The sequence below is a fragment of the Melitaea cinxia genome, chromosome 9 (genome assembly GCF_905220565.1).
Source record: "Melitaea cinxia chromosome 9, ilMelCinx1.1, whole genome shotgun sequence".
Taxonomy (NCBI): domain Eukaryota; kingdom Metazoa; phylum Arthropoda; class Insecta; order Lepidoptera; family Nymphalidae; genus Melitaea; species Melitaea cinxia.
This window is the reverse complement of record NC_059402.1, coordinates 6,438,090-6,457,821: the sequence shown is the minus strand read 5'-3', so window position 1 is coordinate 6,457,821 and position 19,732 is coordinate 6,438,090. Positions and strand designations below refer to the sequence as shown.

Here is a 19,732-nt window from a genome sequence, read left to right as displayed (position 1 = left end):
ATAAAGGAGGAGGTTTTCAATACGATTGTATTTTTTTTTAAGTATTAAATGTTACATTAGAGCTTTTGACTGGGTGAACTGATTTCGATGAATTTTGTTTTAATTGAAAGGTGTTGCGTGTCATTTGGTCCTATTTAAATGTAATTGAGACCTGACAAGTACTTTTAGAGTTATATATCTAATACTCGTGATGCGTATATCATCATTTCAGCCTATTGCAGTCCACTGCTGGACATAGGCCTCAACAAGTTCGCGTCAAAAATGGCGTGAACTCATGTGTGTTGCCCATAGTCACCACGCTGGGCAGGCGGGTTGGTGACCGCAGGGCTGGCTTTGTCGCACCGAAGACGCTGCTGCCCATCTTCAGCCGCGTATTTACTTGACTATTTTTTCGTCGACCTCCGTTGTATTAAACCGAATAAGTTTTTTATTGGGTTTATCGATTTTAATGATTCTTGCTTAATGATGAAAGCTTATGCTTGTCATGTGGTCTTATTTAAATTTGATCGAGATCTGATGACTATTTTTGGAGTAAACTTTGATAGCGCGTATTTACGGGACTATTTTTTCGTCTGTTTACGTTGTATTACTAGTCGATATAATTGAAGTAGTTTTTTTTCGTTTGCGAGCAAATACAATTATGATAATACTCGTATTTGTCTATGGTTCTAATGTTTACGTGTTTCAATACCAAACAACAACATAAATAATGGAAAACACACAATAATGGAATCCAAAATACAATAGAATACAAGCAAATTTAGTAAGTAAAACATAAAGTCGCTACATGTTTCTTTGCACCGAGAAAATTGCTATATATGTATTACTTCACTTCTCAAATAAATATTATCATTTAAAATATATGCGTGATTACTCATTATATATATATTATATTACATTACTCAGTCTTCTTTTTTGTAAAAGTATTTATACAACGTTTATAATAAAATATATAGATATATTTCCTCGTTGATATCATTTATAATTGAATAAAGATGGGCATATAAAAGTTAATTCAATTCAACTGAAGTTAATTAATGACGTAACGACATGCCTGTCTAAATCTCACAAGTGACAATATGAGTTGTCGCTTTGTACAAAGTAGCCAAAGTAGGTGCTATCGTGCAGTTTCGTCGCGAGCGTAGAGCTAGTAGAGCGCGCGAGTGGCTGCCGTCGGCGCCTGCGCCGCTCAATGCGTTTATATCCATTATACCTAAATACGTAATTCCTTGTATTATAGAAATAATACAACTCATATTGTGTAGTTATTTCACACTATTGCTTAATAGTTTTCCCTAGTTTTTATTCAATCTCAAATGTAATATGCCGACATAATAACACCAAAAGAAAAGTATTGTCTAATCAATTCGTAGGAATACGTATAAATTATATTTCCAGTAATGGAGCAGAGCGAGTCATACGCAATATTAGATATAAACATATATGATAAGGATTCGGAAAAAACAGAAAACAATGATAACAAGAAGAAGACACCTCTCACAACTGTAATAAAGATTCGTAAGTTATTTATAAGTAAAAGAAAATTGTACATCTATGCATATTTTATAGCATATATAACAAAAAGACTAAAAGGCTATTATTGTTTTTAACAAAATTTCATACAAGGAGGAGGTTCACAATTCGATTGTAACTTTTTTAGCATATGTTACGTCGTTACGTTGGGTCGTCCGATTTCAATGATTTTTTAACCGACTTCCAAAAAAGGAGGAGTTTCTCAATTCGACTGTTTTTTTATGTATGTTACTTCAGAACTTTTGACTGGGTGGACCGATTCAACAATTTTTTTTTAATCGAAAAGTGGTGTGTGTCAATTGGTCCCATTTAAATTTATTTGAGATCTAACAACTACTTTTCGAGTTATATCTAATAATGCGTTTTTACTTGACGCTTTTTTCGTCGACCTACGTTATATTATACCGCATAACTTTCTACTGGATATACCGATTTTGATAATTCTTTTTTTGTTCGAAAGAAGATATCCCTAGTTTAGTACCATGATAAGGAAACCTGGATCTGATGATGGGATCCCAGAGAAATCGAGGGAAACTCTTGAAAATCCGCAATAACTTTTTACTGGGTGTACCGATTTTAATAATTTTTAATTTAATCGAAAGCTGATGTTTGTCATGTGGTCACATATAAATTTTATTGAGATCTGATAACTACTTTTTGAGTAATCTTTGATAATGCGTAGTTACTTGACTATTTTTTCGTCGATCTACGTCGATGTAATTGAAGTCGGTTTTTTTTTCGTTTGCGAGCAAACACAATTATTAATCTAAAGGTGGTGCATATCGTGTGGTTCCATTTAAATTGAATTGAGATCTGATAGGTAGTTTCAGAGTATATAATAATGCGTATTTACTTAACTATATTTTCGCATAACTTTTCAATGGGTATACAGATTATGATGATTCTTATTTCAATCGGAATCTGATGCTTGCATTATGGTCCTGTTTAAATTTGATAAAAATCAAATGACTACTTATTGAGTAATTAATAACGCGTATTTGCTTGACTAGTTTTTCGTGTAAGTTAGGTATATTTCTTATCGATGTAATTGAAGTCGGTTTCTTTCGTATGCAAGCAAATACAATTATAATAACATCAAACAATTCACAAAAAAAGTTATCATGTCGTTATTTCAAATAACAGTACTTGTTTTCGTATTTATGTGAGTCTATCGGAAAATATAACAAGTCTATTGTCTTTATGAAGATCGTGTGCGTGGGAGTTTTGAATAGTTGTATTTTTTAATGTTCCATTTCATAAAAGAACACGAGTACTTGAATCCATTGAATTCTTTTTACTCGAAACTGTTGTTATATATGTAGAACTAAAATGAACTGCCATCGCTATGTTGCAATTAAATAGTTTAACAACAACATAAAATGTTACATTGATGAGCACGTATGTCGTTTCCGCTCGTTGTCCTTAATATTTGATGCGCACGCGCTGTGTCCCTGGGGCCTGGTACTCAGGAAACCCGACGTGTTCCGCTTCGTCGCGCCCACTGCACTGAGAGTCAGTATTTACATCTTCACAAAAGAACAACATAATATGTATAAGCGATTTGCCTTACCTACGCTTTCTCGTCTTATATGAATCAAATAAATGTTCTAAAGTGGTCACTATTATCTACAGGAAGTCGCTGAGTTCGTATTTCCGCATTAGTTCGCAGTAATCAAATATGAAAGAATGCTTACCTACATAAAAGTCATAAGCTTGTACTATAATAATATTTATGATTTGTTTTGATGAGCAGAATATGATGAAAATGTCTGTAACTGTAATTGTTATAACCTTTTAAAGTACCATAACTAGATAAATACCTACCTATATTTTTAATTTAGACAAAAAAAAAACGTTATTATAGACTTATTTATTATTTAGAAGAAAATTTTTCATTTTGATTTAACAAGTGAATAATTTTAACAGAGGATGGTCTAGTGTTATGATTTCTAGCTATTGTAGTCGATATTTATAATAAATATTTACAGGTCTAATATAAATAAAGCCTTGTTTACAGAAAGAGAACGCGGTGAACGCGATTACATTGGATTTGCGACTCTACCAGAGCAAGTACACCGCAAATCTGTTAAAAGAGGTTTCGACTTTACACTCATGGTAGTCGGAGAATCTGGGCTTGGCAAGTCGACATTGATCAATAGTCTCTTTCTTGGAGATCTTTATAAAAATAGAAAAATATCCGATGTGCAAGGTAAGAATTTTAAAATAATGTCATACTATACTTTAAACCAACTCGGTCTAAAAACCTTTTCCATATAGAATTAACTAGAACAAATATAGGTCAATGCGCGCCACTTCACAGAATGTGTGTCCTACACAATCGTTTATTTAATGAAATAGATATGTTTTCCTGCTCCCGGCGTTTTTTTAAGACTAAAGTTAGGAATTTATTTGTTTAGATCAATTAGTTGCCTTGGTGTTTTCATTTGTTCTAAACTATTAATAGTAATAATCATCATCTTTACTGTCCTTGCTGAAAGTGTTATCCTTATGTTCTTAGTGAGACATAAAGGGGACAATTTGTATCTATTTTTCTGTTTTATGCTACGCTGTTATTCTTGTAATTCTTTCTGTACCGTTCTCCAAATAAATAAATATAATTCTAGGATTCAAATAGCTGGAGGTAAGTTTTTTGTTCACAATACTCAAATTTTCTTTGATTTAAGACAATTTATAAATCGAGAATTGAACTGGTTAAATAAGGCAACCATTGATTAAAATTGATGATGTTGTGCATTTTTTATTTCATTGACAAATAGGCTTTCTGTGCCGGATCTGTATTCGTCTATCATTCTATAGTCTGAGCGTTTCATTTGCATATAATACGTAAGTAAAACCACTTTTGTAATTTTACTTTTATTAATATTTAATTACTGCAATAGACAGAATCGAAAAAACAACAACAATCGAGAAGAAAACTATGGAAATTGAGGAACGTGGTGTTAAGCTACGATTAACAATAGTAGACACACCCGGTTTTGGAGATGCTATCAATTGCGAAGACTCGTGGAGGGTGTGTTCTGCATACGTCGATGAACAATTCCGACAGTACTTCACGGACGAGAGTGGACTAAACAGACGCCATATGCAGGACAATCGAGTTCACTGTTGCCTCTACTTTGTTCCGCCGTGGGCTCACAGGTAGGAATTATTAACAAATAAATAGATACTTATTCTAGCACACGTAAGCTGGAACTGATCTTCATACTTTACGATACATTTAGGTACATTTCAACCATAGAAGTATATGATAAAGTCACAAACATTAGAACACTTAACAAACTAGTAGAGTTTCTATATTTATAATTCAGTACCTGGGTGACCGAGCTTGGCTCGGTATTTTTAGTAAATCGTGTTTTTTGGAAATAATATTTAAATACGAATTACATATATCAATATCAAAATATGAATAATATTTTTCGATTTTACCAACATAATAATAAAACATATGAACTGGCTATTTAGATTATAAATCATGAGTGCAATTAGAAAAAAAAGGAAAAAAATAAGCGACCAGACATGGGGATTTGAACTGTGGTCTTCTTGGTCGTTTCCGACCGGCCGATTTCCCACCTAAGCTATTACAACTTTATTAAGAGGTGCCAAATTTACCTTCGTATTCTAAAGATATTGTAGCCATGAAAAATCGTTGCCTAAAAACAGGGTAAAACAACATTTTCTAAAAATGAATCCTAGCTATATCTATTTATCGCCCCCGAAATCCCTTGCATACTACATTTCATGAAAATCGTTGGAACCGTTTCTGAGATTAAGATTATAGATATATATATATATATATATATATATATATATATATATATATATATATATATATATATATATATATATATATTATAAAATAATTGCTCGTATAATAGTATTAGATAAAAAATATGTATTTGATGCGAACCCATTTTAATACGTCCGTAAAATCGATATTAAAAAAAAAATAATTTGTTTAGGTTAATCTATACAAATGAATAAAATTGGAGTGTCTGTTTATAATATTAAATTAACCGCTTTTTACTAAATTTATATGTATGTATACACGGAACTTATACCAAAATAACATTTTTTATAATTTTTGTTTATCTGTCTTTCTGTTTGTTCCGGCTAATCTTTGAAACGGCTGAACCGATTTTGATTTAGTATTATAATATACGTAAACTGGCATTGCACTACAATGGTATTAAAGCTGGGTCATGTAGTGATGAAAGAATTTATAGCGCCGTCTTTAGGTATAGTAATAGTCAATAAAATCTCGTTGCGTTAATATCCCTGATAGCCTTGCATGGCATTTCGATTGATACATATTTAGTTATTTAGTCACAACAGATAATGACTATCAATCAATAAACATGTGTGATATCGAGCAATCACATTAGGTGAACGATGCGTAGATTTATTTAATAATAGATACGACTTATAACTTTTTACGTTTTTAATATACCTTCGTTATTATAAAACAGTTAGTTTTTAGAACATTTTACACAAAGATTTTCAAAATTCATTATTCAGCTGACCTAGAAATAGTTCCATAGTTAAAACTAGAAAAATATAACCTAGCTCGAATACATTATTTTCATACCTATATACGCTATAGAGGCTCAAAGAGTGTAAACTTTAAAATACTATAATCGATTTTGAACACAATTTTATTATGGTTTCTGGTAATAATGATGAGATATGTAATTCCTGTTATTCTGATTTAATAAAATAATAAAAAAACAATATCCATTATTTTATTATAGGTATATTCGGCTATATTTACTATATAAAACCTACGAAACTACTTGACCGATTTTAATGAAATTTTGCACAGATTTTAATGAAAATTTGACAGAACTTTGTCCAACTTAAAATATAGGCTATGCACCTTTTTGTTGATATAATAAATTTTTACGCGAGCGAAGCCGCGGGCAACAGCTTATGTATATATATATATATATATATATATATATACACAGGGTTACAGGAAAAGTCGACCTAGATCCGTTAAGGGCGTGTAGTACACACCATTTCTGAATGATTTCACTATGGAACCCCCCATCCTAAACTTAACCGTTTTCGAGATATTCGAGTTTTAATTTTTTTTATGAAAATGCCCAATTCTTCGGCTATTGAATTGAATATTTTGAATTTTTTTGACTCTTATGATTATTTTTTTTGTTTTTTACATGAAGAATGAGATGCTTAATGACCTCAATGACTAAAATTGCACGTAAGTTAACTAAATAGGTCGTTGTAGACGAACGAAACTTAAGAAAATAAGTACAAATTATAAAAAAATATTTTTCTTTTCTGGATATCTCAAAAAATTATTATGGCACTTGCTCTGCAGATGTGCTTAAGAACATCTACATTTTATCAGCTATCCAACGAAGTATAACACTCTAGGTTATTTACTAACCTCAAAGGTGAAACTTAGTTTCTAAGACTACATGGCAATCAGAATAAATAGCGCTTATTTAATTAATTTGACTTAAGTTCAGCATCATCATCATTACAAGATCGTCGGTGATTGTAGTAAGCTAAATGAAACAATAAATCAGTTCAAAATAACATTTATTCACCTAATGTTTTTGAAGTTCATGTTCCACGTGTCCACCTCTATTTCGCACACATTTTCTCATTCTTTCACGTAGTCCACTTTTCACTACACCAATGGTTAATGTCCTTCTTATGTCGTCTTATGAGAACTTCCACTGACGATATGGGGTTGGGCTCACTGTAAACGAGGCTCTTCATGTGCCCCCATACATAAAAATCGATGGGGGTCCGATCGGGACATCTGGCTGGCCAGGGTAAAGGCCCACCTCGTCCAATCCATTTGTTAGGATAGTTAGTGTCCAACCATTCCCTAACGCTTCTTCTGAAATGAGCAGGGCAGCCATCATGTTGAAACCACATGTCCCGCAGTAATTTTAATGGGAGATCATCTAGAAGGTCACCTAAGTCACCTCTTAAGAAATTTTCATAAGTATCACCATTCAGATCTTGTTTTTGCACATTATTTTTCTCACTCTCACCTGCATAAATCTTAAGTTGTCTCGCTCACACGCACCGGATTAACTTGAAGGACAATAGCCGACCTACGTTAGACCTACTACCTGAACCTTTTCAACTATGTTTTTTTCTATGAGTTTAAATACAACCCTAGGTTGTTATACCTCATTGGATAGCTGATAAAATGTAGATGTTCTTAAGCACATCTGCAGAGCAAGTGCCATAATAATTTTTTGAGATATCCAGAAAAGAAAAATATTTTTTTATAATTTGTACTTATTTTCTTAAGTTTCGATCGTCTACAACGACCTATTTAGTTAACTTACGTGCAATTTTAGTCATTGAGGTCATTAAGCATCTCATTCTTCATGTAAAAAACCAAAAAAATAATCATAAGAGTCAAAAAAATTTAAAATATTCAATTCAATAGCCGAAGAATTGGGCATTTTCATAAAAAAAATTAAAACTCGAATATCTCGAAAACGGTTAAGTTTAGGATGGGGGGTTCCATAGTGAAATCATTCAGAAATGGTGTGTACTACACGCCCTTAACGGATCTAGGTCGACTTTTCCTGTAACCCTGTATATATATATATTTATATATATATATATATATATATATATATATATATATATATATATATATATATATATATATATAAGCTGCAAGCATATGTTATATCATAAAAAAATAAAAAATTTATCTAAAAATTAAAAAAAATTAGGGGTGAACTACCTTTAACATTGAAGGGGGTGAAAAATAGATGTTGTTCGATTCTCAGACCTACCCAATATGCGTACAAAATTTCATGAGAATCGGTCAAGCCGTTTCGGAGGAGTTTAACTACAAACACCGCGACACAAGAATTTTATATATTAGATATATATAGCAAAATAAATTTTTATTTCATTGTAAATTTTATAAAATTCTGTAAATCAACGTATGTGTGTATTTATGTATGTATGTATATTTGAATATATATATATGTATAGATTTATCAAATTTATTATCTTTTCTTTTTTTTACGTTTTTTTTTTCTAGTTCTTAGTAAATCTTCTTGCACTGTTTGCCTCGCTATATTAAACACTTACTAATGACCATGGGTTGACTGGAAGAAATCTCTTTCAGAGATAAGTCCATCTTTGCCATAAATATTATTCTTATGTTGTTTTTACATGTATTTTTTGAGTGCAATAAAGTATATAATAATAATAATAATAAATCAATTATTTATAAAAGAGTTAGTTTAATAAACTATATTGCAATTCATCACTACGAACTATTTTTTGTGTACTAAAATATTATTTGGAGTACCACCTGTACACTTTTTGACCTATTTATAGACAATTGCTATGTAACTTACTAAACGAGCTTACAATTATTTTTATACAATCATAGATTTACAATGATTAATAACTTACAGTTTGCGTCAAGTGGACCTGGAGATGATGAGACGATTGCATCGCAAGGTTAATATAGTAGTTGTGATTGCGAAGGCGGATTCGCTGACTGCTGCAGAAGTAAAGCGACTGAAAACTCGCATACTTAACGATTTGGAAGAACATCAGATTCAGGTAGATATTTCAATCTTTCACATTTCATAACAGAATAATAATGGGTAAGTATTCATTAATTAAACAATAGTTTAGTCTTTACCTATATTCAAAGTTTGTTGAATGGATTCATTTATTTCCAAAAAAAAATCTTCAACATTGAACTTCTATAGTAACTTATTTATCCTTTTTAATTACCTTATGGTTTGGGTGTCCTAAAAATAATGGAAATAAGAAAAGTAAAAACAAAAAACTAAAATTGGTTTGCGAAAATAGTTTTATTAGAATAACGAACTTAATTTTCATAGTTTTTCAACCGACGTCAAAAAAGGAGGAGGTTTCTCAATTCGATCGTATATATTTTTTGTGTTCGCGGATAACTTTGTAGTTTATGAACCAATTTTGATGTTTCTTTTTTTTAATCCCAGAGAAATCAAGAGCAACCTTCGAAAATCGTAGTGGCGACTAGTGCGTTTTGCTAGCAAACATAATTTTTTCCGTATAATTATGTACTAGGGAAATTCAGGTAAATAATAAGGACAACAATAATTGTTGTGACAAAAATTACATGAACATAGACGATCAAGTTCTGTGTCACCTTGAGGAAATAAAATCAAAATTAGTTTAAAATTGACAACGACGTACTAATATCTGAAAAATGTCGATGATCATGCAAATACATAGATATAGATACATATACATGAATGTAGAACGAAAGTAATCGTTTTTTAAAGTAGATTAAAAATAAGTAAAGCTATTTTGGTTTAAAAAATATACGCAAATCTTTTTTTAATATATTCTATTGACCTGTTAGGTATATTTCGTTTTGTTTTGAGTGTCGTCTAAACTTGGTGGTATGTACGTGCTTATATAAAACTTATTCTCCTTCTATCGCACGAAGCAGTTTATGTTTTATCATTTTGTAAACGCAATACAAAACCTACGTATTGGTTTTTATTTCACTTGTAGTGAGGATAATATAATTGTGTTGCTCGAAAATGAAAAAAAAAACCGATTTCAATTACATTGGCAACTACCTAATACAAAGTAGGTAGACGAAAAAATAGTCAAGTAAATATGCAAGTAATTTACATGCATCAGCTTTCGATTAAAAGAAGAATCGACAAAATCGCACAACATCAAATCGACCAAATTAGAACAAGTATTAAGTTATGGGGTAACACATAAAAAACAGTCGAATTGAGAATTTTCTTCTGTTTTGACATCGGTTAAAAAGTTTAGAAAACGTTTAGTAATAAATTTTTATTTGAATTTATTTCAAGTTTATGAATTTATTTCAAGTATTCCCCAACTTCTTTCTTTAGGTGTATCAATTCCCCGAATGTGATAGCGATGAAGACGAGGAGTTTAAGCAACAAGATCGCGAGCTCAAGGCAGCGGCTCCTTTTGCCGTCGTAGCGTCAGACACTGTGCTGGAGGTGGGCGGAAAGCGCGTGCGAGGCCGACAGTACCCCTGGGGTATTGTTGATGGTAAATATATATTTATACGTTTCTCACTGTTCTCCACGGTTTCGTCTTTATAAACTCTTAAAAATTTCTAGATATTAGGTAGACTATGTATTGATACGGGACTTTCATTATCTATTCATATATTTATTCGTATTTACAATTATTTTTTTCCGTTTTGGATGTATATCCTTGTGAGTCTCACCACCGTATCACGTTATCATAGATACCTGATAGCGATCGTTACTCATCATACAAAATATTTCCGCCAACCCGCAGTTGAGCAAGTGGAGAACAGCAGTGAGACATGACTCATATATTAACTTTAAAGTTCATTACTTTTTTTAAGCTTAACAAACAAAAATCGTAAGATATAATAATAAACTTAAACAAAAAAAGGAAATTCCTAAACTCTTATTATTATATTATTTTTGTTGCAAAGATTTGGTATATTTAAATAAGATTATTATATTAACATTTAAGATTAGTAAAAATGACAATAACAATTATTTGAACAGTGGAAAATCCCCGTCACTCCGACTTCACGAAACTACGGACGATGCTGATCTCAACCCACATGCAAGACTTGAAAGACGTAACGCAAGACGTCCATTACGAAAACTTTCGAGCCCAGTGCATATCCCAGATTTCCCAACATGCAATGCGAGAAAGAGGGTATGATTGATTAGACTATTCCTTGAAATAGTAATTAATTAGTCGATTGTAATACCATCTAAACATTGTCAAGATTTTTATTGAGTATGACGGGGAGATTTCCTTTAATATGATGATATTTTTACCAACAGAAAACTGAAGAGAGATTCGATGGGAAATAATACCGATGTCGTGTTTACGGACACTGATCGTCTACTATTGCAGAAAGATGAAGAGGTTGGTATTTGTAAGGGTTGTTTTTTTAGAGGTACATAAGTTTAAAATTTTAATATTAACGAAACGGGCTTTATTGGATAGAAATTTTTATGACATTAATGTTTCGGCCATGCGTCTGCCACGGCTGGTGCAATCTGGAACACCTATTTTCACTTCTCGCAGCATTCGCGACCGTATTTCGCGAATAACTCTTCGAATGTTGATTCCAGGTGATCAATTGTCTCTGGAATATCGACGTAGACAATTGACTTTACATAACCCTAGAGAAAATAATCCAAAATAAATAAATTAAATCACACGATCTTGATGGCCAATTTATTGGAACCCTGACGTGAAAGTATTCTTTCATCTAAAGTTTCTTTGAGTAAATCAATTGTAGCGCGCTCTATGGCATGTGGTTCCGTTCTGTTGGAACCACGTGTTAGCAAGATTAATGCTAGCTAATTGATGTACGTAAAAAATTCTAATCATGTCTCTATGCCGTTAATTTTTTGTGGACGTAATGGTGTTTCGACAAAAGTTTGTGGGTTATTCTCACTCCAAATATGACAAGCTGCTTGTTTACATACCCATTCAACCAAAAATGGGCTTAATCGGAGAACAAAATTGTGAATGGAAATTTCAGAAGCCCATTCGCTGAATTGGTGGCTCATACGACGGTTGTTTGGTTTAAATTCCTGCATAAGTTGAATCTTGACATCTTTTAAGTACTTTTTACTTACTTTACTTTTTAATTACTTCCGTAAAATATTCCATAAAGTGGAAGAACATAACCCTGAGAACGGCGACGAATTGATTGGTTTGGATCTTCTTCATTGCTTTCCTGTACAGCGTCTACTTCAGTGCGTACTGTTCAGCATCTCACTTGACGCATATTATCATTAAGTAAACGTAGACCAAAAACGATCCATTGTTATTCGAATTAGTCTCGAAGTCTTCGAATTAGATAAGTTTGGCGCACCGAACCATTAGTTTAGTAAAAAATTACAAAAACATAAATACAATTTGCAGGAGTTCCTCTAGTTTAGATTGATTCATTAATTGATTTAACGGCTTTCGGTTGTGCTAGTGGAGCAGGATTGGTTCCGCCAATGTCAAGTAGAGTGGAACACGAAGGAATATTGATATGTACACGAAGGAATGATTAGTGTGGTTGAAAAAACACCCTCAATATACATGTAAAAAATATCTTCCTCTGGTGTATGGAGTGTAGAAGGGAGAAGCATAATTTTTATATAGCAGAAAGTGTCCGTCGAAATATATTTACATACATTAGGGTGGTAGCACAGTAGCATTAGAGTAAACCTTAAATGGAGATGGCGGGTATAACTTGTAGTTTTTAATTCAATACCAAACGAAATTTTCCAATTTTAGAATCTCGCCGGTGTCTGCGAAATTAGATAAATAAAAAATTATATGCTTTCGTTGGTTAAAAGAATTATAAATTAAAATTTTTATAAAAAATGATTTACGTACTGTTGGTTGGAAATACGATCTTTCTAGCTGGCTGTGGCGAACCATTTTTTTTTTGTTTTTGGATTTACGCCACTTGGACATCTTTTCAAAACACAAATTTTACCCATAACTGTTGTTATTCACATACTTTTCATGAAATGAAATGTTTATAAATCAATGAGCGTACCTACTATTCGGTTTATGAAATTTTAGGTAATATTCATATAAAAATGAATGTTTGCCTGTATGTCCTTTATAGAATCGTAAAGAATGTATTTGATCATGTTATAATCTTCAGCAAAGTGTTGTGCACGAGCGCACAAAGGTTTCTGAGTTGGTACGACCAAAAAAAAAGTGTAGCAATGCGCGCAGGGTACAGCTAGTACCAAATATTTTTCGAACTCTGCATATTTCGGCTTACTAAATTTGGTACCACTTTTTTCGATTTTTGATTATCTGTTCGTTGTTTGTTCGTTATTGTTCGAATGTAAACATTGTTTGTTCGTCTCTTATTTATTTATAATTAATTAGGTAAACAAATGTTTAATTAATTTTTACCTTAAGTTGACCCCTCTACTAGCTATCTTTATTTTTGTCGCTCAGATCAATTAATTTTGATTAATTACCGTTTGTTCGACCACTATTGATGATTGTTCAATCGTAAAAAAAATTTAATTTGTAATTATTGTTTTTGAAAAATCAATTTGTGTTATTAATTTAACAAAGAATCATTAAACAACGAACAGTAGCTGGTTTTATATTCCATCATTTTTTTACAAAATAGAAAAGAAATATTCACACTAAAGAAGCAAAGCGCGTTCAATAATGTTAAATATGTTAAAAGATACTCAATTATTCGGAACAACAGAAAAACAGCTGATCGGGTTTACAACTCGTTTAATCCCAAAACATCTGACAGAAATCCAATCTACCCACAACCTCGATATTATAAAAGACAGAAAATATACAACAACCCCTTCCCCTTATAACAACAAAACATTAAAAAATAAGAAAATTTAAAAAAAAACGCTTATAATCTACAGGCGGTCGCTCGCGTTTGGATCTTTGTCTCTGATAATCAGTGGTAGCTTTGCTTGACACAATAGTATCCTCAGCAGATATTGTTGTGGTGTTACTTGGCGTATGATCTGACCCACTGAAACCCGGTTCCATACACTCCGATGTAGAGGGAGGTGAAGAAGAGTCATCTCGATTGGAAGCCGATACTACATCGGTGGTAACTGATGTGGTGTCATTTTTAATATCTTCAATAACATCCGGGTCCCACGCATTCTTTCTTTCTTTGTGCCTTGAATTCAAAACCCTTGCATGAATTTGATCAATGTGCCTTATAACTTTACCACCCAATTCCGGACAATCAATTTCGTACATTACATTTCCACATTTCTTTTTAATTACTCCCTTCACCCACGAAAATTTAAAATTACTTGTAAACTTCTTTACCCACACTGCTTGTCCAATTGTAAACGTCCTGAACTCACTTTTACATTTCTCCTGTAAGCACTGTTTATTGTTCACTGAGTGAGAAAAATTTTTGGATGTGGAAAGAACAGGAAAACGTCGCGTTGGAACAATTAAATCTAATCTAGACCTTAAGGGTCGACCATACAACAATTCTGCAGGTGACATGTCTGTGGTACTGTTTTTCGAGTTTCTATAGTCGAATAAAAATTTTGCGATTTGTGTCTGCATAACTTTATTATTAGGACTACTTAAAATTATACTTTTTATTCCCCTCTTTACGATTTTTACAAAACTTTCCGCCTGGCCGTTACTCGACGGATGATATGCCGGTGATAGTATGTGTTTTATTCCATTAATCAAACAAAAGTTGGAAAATTCCTGTGACGTAAAAGATGTACCATTGTCGCTAACCAGTGTGTGCGGAATACCTACTCGAGACATTAATTCGCACAATTTCTCTATTACCGATCTAGACCCGTAAGACGCATTCATTGAGTAACATTCCACCCATTTCGAAAAAGCATCTACAATTATTAAAAACATTTGATTATTTATTGGACCTAAAAAATCTACATGTATTCTATAAAATGGGTACGGTGGGGTAGGCCAAGGCGCCGGCGGAGCACGTGGAGGGGAGGGGCGAAGCGCAGCGCACACTCCACATGTTTTAGCCATTCGCTCCAATACTGCGTCGATCCCGGGAAACCATACTCTCTTTCGAGCCTCTGCTTTCATTTTGACTATTCCGAAATGACTACTATGAAGCTCGGTACATATTTTGTCACGCAAAGAAAACGGAATAACGACCTTATGTCCACGCATAAGACATCCATTTTCAACCGATAATTGTAACCTACAATTAAAATACGGTTTTAAATCAGGATCCAGTACTTTCCTAGGCCAACCTTTAATGACATAAGATATGACTTTTCCGAGTATTTTATCATTTTCAGTCTCACGGCGTAAACTATTCAATGTAACGGGTAAACTACCATTCATTACAAAATTAACATAAGCTGCGCGATCCTCACAATCAACGACTTTACTACTCGCGCAGGTCTCCCGTTCTAGGCTACATATAGATGAGCGAGACAGATAATCCGCATTGTTATTACAACTTCGAACAAACTCAATAACGTAATTATAAGCCGAAAGAAATATTGCGTATCGCTGTAACCTGTTTGCAGATATTTCCGGTATACCTCGATGCGGTCGAAAAATACTAATGAGAGGCTTATGGTCAGTTCGCAAAACAAACGGATCGGAACGTCCGTAAAGGTATTGATGGTATCGTTTTACACCAAATATTATAGCAGTTGCTTCTTTTTGTATTTGCGAATAATTTTTTTCTGATTTTGAAAGAGTACGGGAGGCGTAGGCAATAGGTCTTTCTATACCGTCGTAACATATTTGAGACAACACGGCACCCAGCCCCGTCGGCGAGGCGTCTACTGTCAAAATCAGCTGTGCATTAGAATCAAAGTGCGCTAATATTTTTTCTGATGCTAGTAACCTTTTTATTTTTTGAAACGCCTCATCGTGAATTGACGTCCATTGCCATTTTGCCTTTTTATGCAACAAGTCATACAGTGGACTGAGTATCGACGCCGCATCGGGTACAAATTTCCTATAATAATTAATTAATCCTAGGAATGACTGTAACTGAGAAACATTTTCAGGTTTACGTGCTTTTAAAATAGCTTCAACTTTATCAGGTGATTTCCTTATACCATTTTTGTCTATTATGTGCCCTAAATAGGAAATTTCGTCTTTGAAAAAATCGCACTTACTTTTTTTTAGAGTTAATCCAGCCTCCTCTAACCGTCCTAAAACTGACAATAGTCTATTTTCATGTTGCTGTCTATTTTTACCCGTAATTAAAATATCATCTAAAAATACTACCACCCCTTCAAGACCCGATAATACACATTCTATGGTGCGTTGAAAAATAGCGGGTGCGCTAGATAATCCGAAAACTAATCTAGTGTATTTAAATAAACCTTTATGAGTATTTATACAAGTGAGGCTTTGCGATTCTTCTGATAAGCACAACTGATTATACGCCATAGATAAATCAAGTTTGGTAAATTGCTCGCCACCGTGTAATTTTGCGAAAAGATCCTCGACCGTCGGCAACGGGTATTGTTCGATAACTAGATATTTGTTTATTGAAACAGAAAAATCTGCACAGATTCGAATCCCACCGTCTTTTTTTAGGACCGGCACGATTGGCGATGCGTACTCAGCGTGATCGACCGGCTTCAAAATACCTAAATCTATCAGACGGTTTAATTCGGAATCAATTTTATTTTTCAAAGCATATGCTACTGGCCTAGGCTTAAAAAACATAGGTCGAGCATCGGTTCTTAAGTGTAAAACTATTTTAAATTTGTTAAAGCAACCTAATGAGTCTGAAAAAAGCTTTGGAAATTTTGAAAATATTTTCTTATCGATAAATTCATCCCCAGCATGTAAATAATAATTAGTATCGTTAGCAGATACGGGTGCGAGTTCTAAGTTAAACTTCCGAATAAAATCACGACCGAGGAGCGGCGGCCCGCCATCCCGTACTACGTACATATCCAATACGCGTGTAACGCCGCTATACGATACGGGCACTCGCACTACTCCTAACGTCTCGATGATTCCCCCCGTGTAATTTAATAACTTCTTATTTGATGTTGATAAAGTTAAACCTTTAAAATAAATATTAAATGTTTTTTCTGACAATACACTGACAGCAGACCCACTGTCGATTTCAAACTCTAAAACCGTACCACAAACATTAACCCGCTCCGTCATCGGTTTACCTTTTACGCATCGAATATTATAAAACAACTCACCGTCACAGTCCTCATCCACATTACTTTTCTCGATAAAGTGAACCTTGTTGCCGATAGAACACATCCTACGTAAATGACCTTTTTGACCGCACTTTTTACACTTATAGGACTTAAAACGACATTGGTTAGCTTTATGACTCGTATAGCCACATACACTGCACCTTTCCCCTTTGAAAATTTTGAACACTACGTCGTTCGCTGCGCCGATCACTGCGGCTGAGCCGGCCGGTGCCGCCTGCGCGGCCTGGCGCGCACACCGCACGCTCTCTGCCAACTCCACAGCCTTTCCTAACGTTAGCTCCTGTAGATCTTGAGCATATAACTTGTCACGCTCAGGACCTGCTACCATACCCATGACAAATCTGTCTAAAAGTGCTTCTTCCAAATTTTTAAAACCACAATGTGCAGCTAATCCTCTAACCCTAGCCGCCCACTGGGTATGCGTTTCACCCGATCGTTGCGTCGCCGAACGAAAATGGTGTCTTTCTGCAAATCCACTTCGCCTTGGTGTGAAGTGATTATCCAAGAGATGTAAAATTTCTTCGAAATCGCATTCTTCTAACTTTTTCGGTAGCGATAAATCACTTGCTAGCTTGTAAGAAGACTCGCTGAGCGCGCTGAGTAGTATCGCCCTGCGTTTGACCTTTACTTTGTCAGACACGTCGTTAATGTCATTTGCGATAAACCATTGTTGGATTCGTGATTTGTATGTATTCCATTCTTGCGACAGGTGATCGAATGTTGAAATCACACCAAACGATAATGCAGCCGACATTTTTACGTAGATTCGCTCGTCGCCACTTGTTAAATATGTTAAAAGATACTCAATTATTCGGAACAACAGAAAAACAGCTGATCGGGTTTACAACTCGTTTAATCCCAAAACATCTGACAGAAATCCAATCTACCCACAACCTCGATATTATAAAAGACAGAAAATATGTACAACAAATAATAATAATTTAAAAACTAATGAAGATGGTTTTAAATTACAAATCTAATCTGTCTGTGATAATTTTGTTACCTTTATTACGGTGACGTTAAATATAACGTTATATAAGTAAATACCAGTAAAAATATACCAATATAATGGATCCAAAATAACGTTATTCAAGGTATCGGTATTTCATAAATAAAGTTATATCTGCTGAGACAAATTAACTTTACCGAATTTTCAACGGTTTTCCAAGCCCTGCTTTACAGGTAAAGATAGCAATTAACGGTGAGAGTATAGATATATAACGTTATATATACTATATATATATATATATATATATATATATATATATATATATATATATATATATATATATATATATATATATATATATATATTTATATATATATTTTTATTTAATGACAACATAGGTAATGTTACTGATATCGTTACCAAGCCCCGATTTAAAATGTTAAAGAAATGATTCATTTAAATGCCTTAACAAAAACGAAGTACATAATTTCTATAATGTTTTATGATTTTTCACTACATATAGGACTATCGTGGACCTCGTACGTACGAACAAGGTGAATGGTTTTAAGTAAAAGCATTAATCCTGTTCATAAACATAATACAACATTTATTAGATGTATTAAACATAATGTCATCCCAACTAGACTTATACGTAGGTACATCTTAAATTGTAAGATAACGCATGGATCTCTTTAGGTCAGGCGGTCGGCCTACGAACTCACGAAATTTAATAAAATTAACGACACACTCATCTTAACTAGGTTATATCATCAGTATATAATGCATGTGTTTTTACGAACTAGTAGATATACTAAAACTAGAAATATACATAATAAACTACAAAAATACTAAAAATATAAAGTCTTTTAACATATTATATTAGATATTACTGGTTATTCTGTGTTCATTTTTCCCTTGTACTGGTAAATTTTAAAGTCTTGAAATCGCATGCCAAACTTTCACGTATTATATTTTATAATAATACACTAATTTCATTTTCAGATTCGACGTATGCAGGACATGTTGACGCAAATGCAAGAAAAACTCAAAGCTTCCGATAAGAAACATGACAGTATTATCGATGTATAGAATATAGACTGCGAATGTAGCTGAGTACTGAAGTAATGTTTTTAATTAGTTGTAATTATAATAATAGAACATGTGAAGGAAAATTGGAGAATATTAATTTATTGTAGTCTGTTAACAATTAAACGAAAAAATGTGTTAAGTGAGTATAAGGTAATTGTTTTTTTTTTTTTTATAGAATCGATTAACATTCTACATATATTTATTTATTCCAAACTAAATAGGTATATAAAGGTTTAATATTCTTAGAAAGTAAAACGGGTTAGGAGCACTTTTGGTGAGACTTTTAATATGATTTTTAATATGATTTATGTACCTAAATAAAATTCAAGCTATGGACCTACTTACTAAAAATACCTAAAGCCCTTCTTATCTTCACATTTCATAAATACTGTTGTATTTATTTTTGTTAATATGAGGTAAT

The 19,732-nt window shown here is 33.1% G+C and overlaps 1 protein-coding gene across 1 annotated transcript; it reads left to right on the top strand.

Annotated features, from left to right (window-relative positions):
* Positions 1–1,092: 1,092 nt before the first annotated feature.
* LOC123656255 (septin-2) lies at positions 1,093–19,465 on the top strand. Its single transcript, XM_045591964.1, has 9 exons — positions 1,093–1,261; positions 1,399–1,518; positions 3,551–3,742; positions 4,434–4,692; positions 8,982–9,132; positions 10,437–10,602; positions 11,097–11,253; positions 11,385–11,469; positions 19,225–19,465. Exons 2-9 carry the CDS (start codon positions 1,401–1,403, stop codon positions 19,309–19,311), a joined length of 1,215 nt encoding a protein of 404 aa, XP_045447920.1. The 5' UTR covers positions 1,093–1,261; positions 1,399–1,400; the 3' UTR covers positions 19,312–19,465.
* The last annotated feature ends 267 nt before the right edge of the window (positions 19,466–19,732 follow it).

What these genes read in the sequence shown, in the direction of transcription:
- LOC123656255 (XM_045591964.1), top strand. Translation starts at nt 1,401, where the DNA reads ATGGAGCAGAGCGAGTCATACGCAATATTAGATATAAACATATATGAT. An exon ending in TGGAAGAACATCAGATTCAG is followed by an intron (nt 9,133 to 10,436) that starts GTAGATATTTCA and finishes TTCTTTCTTTAG; the next exon opens with GTGTATCAATTCCCCGAATG. An exon ending in TATTGCAGAAAGATGAAGAG is followed by an intron (nt 11,470 to 19,224) that starts GTTGGTATTTGT and finishes TTTCATTTTCAG; the next exon opens with ATTCGACGTATGCAGGACAT.